Below are 2,993 nucleotides of genomic sequence, written 5' to 3' on the forward strand. Positions count from 1 at the left end.
TCACTTCGGATCACGCTCCTTCGCGCGTTAGGTCCGCTCCGTAACAAATGGTGGCTCCAGAGAGGAAATTGTAGAGTTCTCGTGCGCGGTCTACAATTTCAGTAAACGAATTCACGTTGGTGTGCTGTCGCCATAAGAACAGCTCGTGACGGGCTGAAATAGGCCAAATTGTCACATGTTGGTGTGCTGTCGCCATAAGAACAGTTGTGAAGTTGTGTGTAGGCTGAAATAGGCCAAAGTATCACACAGTTTAGCCGCAAAGGCTTTAGTTTCCGAAAGGGAAACATTGATTACGATCACGGACGGTGATCAAAATTAGGCTGATATAAGCCAAAGCAGTATCCAACGAGTGGCTGAAATAGGCCAACAAGGGTTGCAGCTGAAATGTACCAACAACGGTTATGCATTACATCGGAGGCTAACCGACCAAGACAAAGCTCAGAAAGTGAGAAGTAAAAAAACCAGTAAAGGAACCTAAGGCACAATGTTGTTTCAGTGCAAAGAGAGTCCGAACAGCAGCTGTAGGCTGTGCGAGGACCCGGACGACGAGGAAGAGTACATGGTTAATTGCTTGGAGTGCAACAGAAGGTTCCACCGATCCTGCGCCAAACTTAGTCGCGAGCCCGCATCCAAGGAAACCTTCCTATGCGTAAAATGTGCCGCGATCCAAAAAGAATTGAGTCGCTTGAGACGAGCGGCTGGGATACCACAAGATTCGACCGAGGAATTAGTGGCCCAAATCTGCGCGCGCCAGGAAAAACAGCTACAGGAGTTGACGAAGGCGCTAGCCAACATCAGCGCCAAAGCCGGCGAAACAGAAGGTTCAAACTGGACCATCTACTTTAAGAGGCAGGCCTTGATAAGACTACCTAAGTTCGGAGGCAATCCTAAGGAATGGCCAAACTTCCGCAAGGCCTTCGACGATACGACGCACGCCGGAGAGTTCTCTCACCTAGAGAACTTAAATCGATTGCAGCAGGCGTTATACGGTCCGGCTCTAAGAAACGTGCAACAGCTAATGCTCGATTGTGAAAATGTACCACGAGTGATCGAGCGGCTGCACGAAATGTATGGCCGGCCGGAGCTGGTATACAGAGAACTGTTGAGCGACCTGCAGAGGATTAGGAAAGATTCCAGGACAGTGATCATAGACATGATGGACGCGCTTGAGAACACAGTAAGTAACATCATGTTGATGAAGAGAGAAGAATATCTCCGTGACCACCGACTGGTTGACGAATTAGTGCGAAAGCTGCCATATTCCATCCAAGTTAAACGGATGGAATATGTGTTGAACTCGATGGATCAAATAGGCGTTCAAAACTTGTTCGATTTATGCGAATGGCTGAAACCATTTGCCAGAGTGACCCAAGCCATGACAGAGTATCGAAGGCCTCAGCAGCACCATGCGAACTCAAATCAGCGAAACTACTCGACCCAGCACCACGTGAATCAGTACAACTATGCGAACCGGCATGACGCAAACCATCAGAGCGAATGCAGGGAAGCAGAGACGCGCGGCATAAACAGGTGTACGAAAAAACATCACAAGTCGCTACACCTCGAACCGAAGCCGGAAGAAAACATCTACACCAAGGCCCAGGAGCATGTCGAGCGGCAGCGCGATCTCAACGAGAAGGAACGACTGCGCAGATTGGAGGAAGACACGATCCGCCGGTTGGAGGCGGCACGTCAACAGCATGCCGTCGAAGAAGCGCGCCGTCGCGACGAAGAAGAACATGATCGTCGCAAAGAAGAGGCTCGCCAGGAGTTTGATGAAAGTAATGCGAAGGGCGGGAGGTCGGTGAAACAGCGTGACAATGATTTTGATAACAGTGAGAAGTCATCGGAGTTGCGGCAAATGTTCGAACCGATCGATAATTCTCAGGTACTGAACACGGACAAGGAGGCAGAGGAACATCAATCCTCCAAGAGTAGTTACGATGACCAAAGTAATGCGTCGAACCAGTTGCGCCAAAAACGTGTACGCAAAAAAGCAGTAGCACGAGAACGACCAGCCACACCGCCGACTCCAAAGGTAAAGAAAAAGAATAGAACAAACAGTCGTTGTAAGTCGGACAGCTATGGCAAGAGTGAGCCCAACCAAGCGGATTCTGATAAATCGGATCGCTTCCGGAAAAAATCGAGCACGGCAGCAGCGAAAAGGAGTGCAGCGGCCACTGATAGTGACGAATTGTTGGAAGTGAATCACGAAGCTGAACCATCGGTGGCAGCCGTTGTAGCGGAAGACGAGAAGGACGAAACGATCGGGTGTGTTAGCGGACGACGGCAGGGCAGTAAAGAAGCGACCGGTGCCCTCACGACAATGTACGAGATCAAGGAGAACGGTGACCTAAACCTGAAAGGTGAAGTAGGCGATCGCAGATTGGAGCAGATGGAGAAACTGGACATCGGCTCGTTCCTGATGTGTCTCGCGAAGCTGTTCAAGCCGTTGCAGAAGCAGCAACAGCCATCGCCGGTATTACAGCAACCATCGCGGCTGCACAACACGGGCGAGAACCAGAGTGGTAAGGACGATCATCCGGGACACATCACACTGAGACCGTCGGACGGGCGGTGGGTACCACCCTCAGCGTAACATTGCTGTACATCGTTGTTCCATCACCTACCACGACAATGTGACCCGACCAGAATATGAAAACCGAACCAATTCGAGAAGCGGCATAGTAATAATAACCGAAACAAATAACGAATAAGGCCAGTGGATTATAGGGACCGTTACCGAGGAAAATACCCCAGAGAATAAGCTCGTAGAGAAATCTTGGCAAATAGTGAAAAGAACGTCAACATAACTAGAATCGGAGCATGTATCTACCCGAAACTAACTGATGTGAACCATTCATCAAATTAACCAAATCAATTAAAATATAAACTATCGTCGCATAATAATTTCTTGTAAAACAGGTTGTTTTACGAGGGCCGGTATGTTGAGAACGCGACGATTTCCAACCTAGCGTTACAAGCAATACAGA

General features: G+C 49.2%; 1 protein-coding gene across 1 annotated transcript; it reads left to right on the top strand.

Annotated features, from left to right (window-relative positions):
- The first annotated feature begins 1,375 nt into the window (after window positions 1-1,375).
- Window positions 1,376-2,599, top strand: LOC128276828 (uncharacterized). The gene has a single exon (XM_053015287.1). The coding sequence runs from the start codon at window positions 1,376-1,378 to the stop codon at window positions 2,597-2,599; it is 1,224 nt and encodes a 407-aa protein (XP_052871247.1).
- The last annotated feature ends 394 nt before the right edge of the window (window positions 2,600-2,993 follow it).

The sequence above is a fragment of the Anopheles cruzii genome, unplaced genomic scaffold (genome assembly GCF_943734635.1).
Source record: "Anopheles cruzii unplaced genomic scaffold, idAnoCruzAS_RS32_06 scaffold02616_ctg1, whole genome shotgun sequence".
Taxonomy (NCBI): domain Eukaryota; kingdom Metazoa; phylum Arthropoda; class Insecta; order Diptera; family Culicidae; genus Anopheles; species Anopheles cruzii.

What these genes read in the sequence shown, in the direction of transcription:
- LOC128276828 (XM_053015287.1), top strand. Translation starts at nt 1,376, where the DNA reads ATGACAGAGTATCGAAGGCCTCAGCAGCACCATGCGAACTCAAATCAG.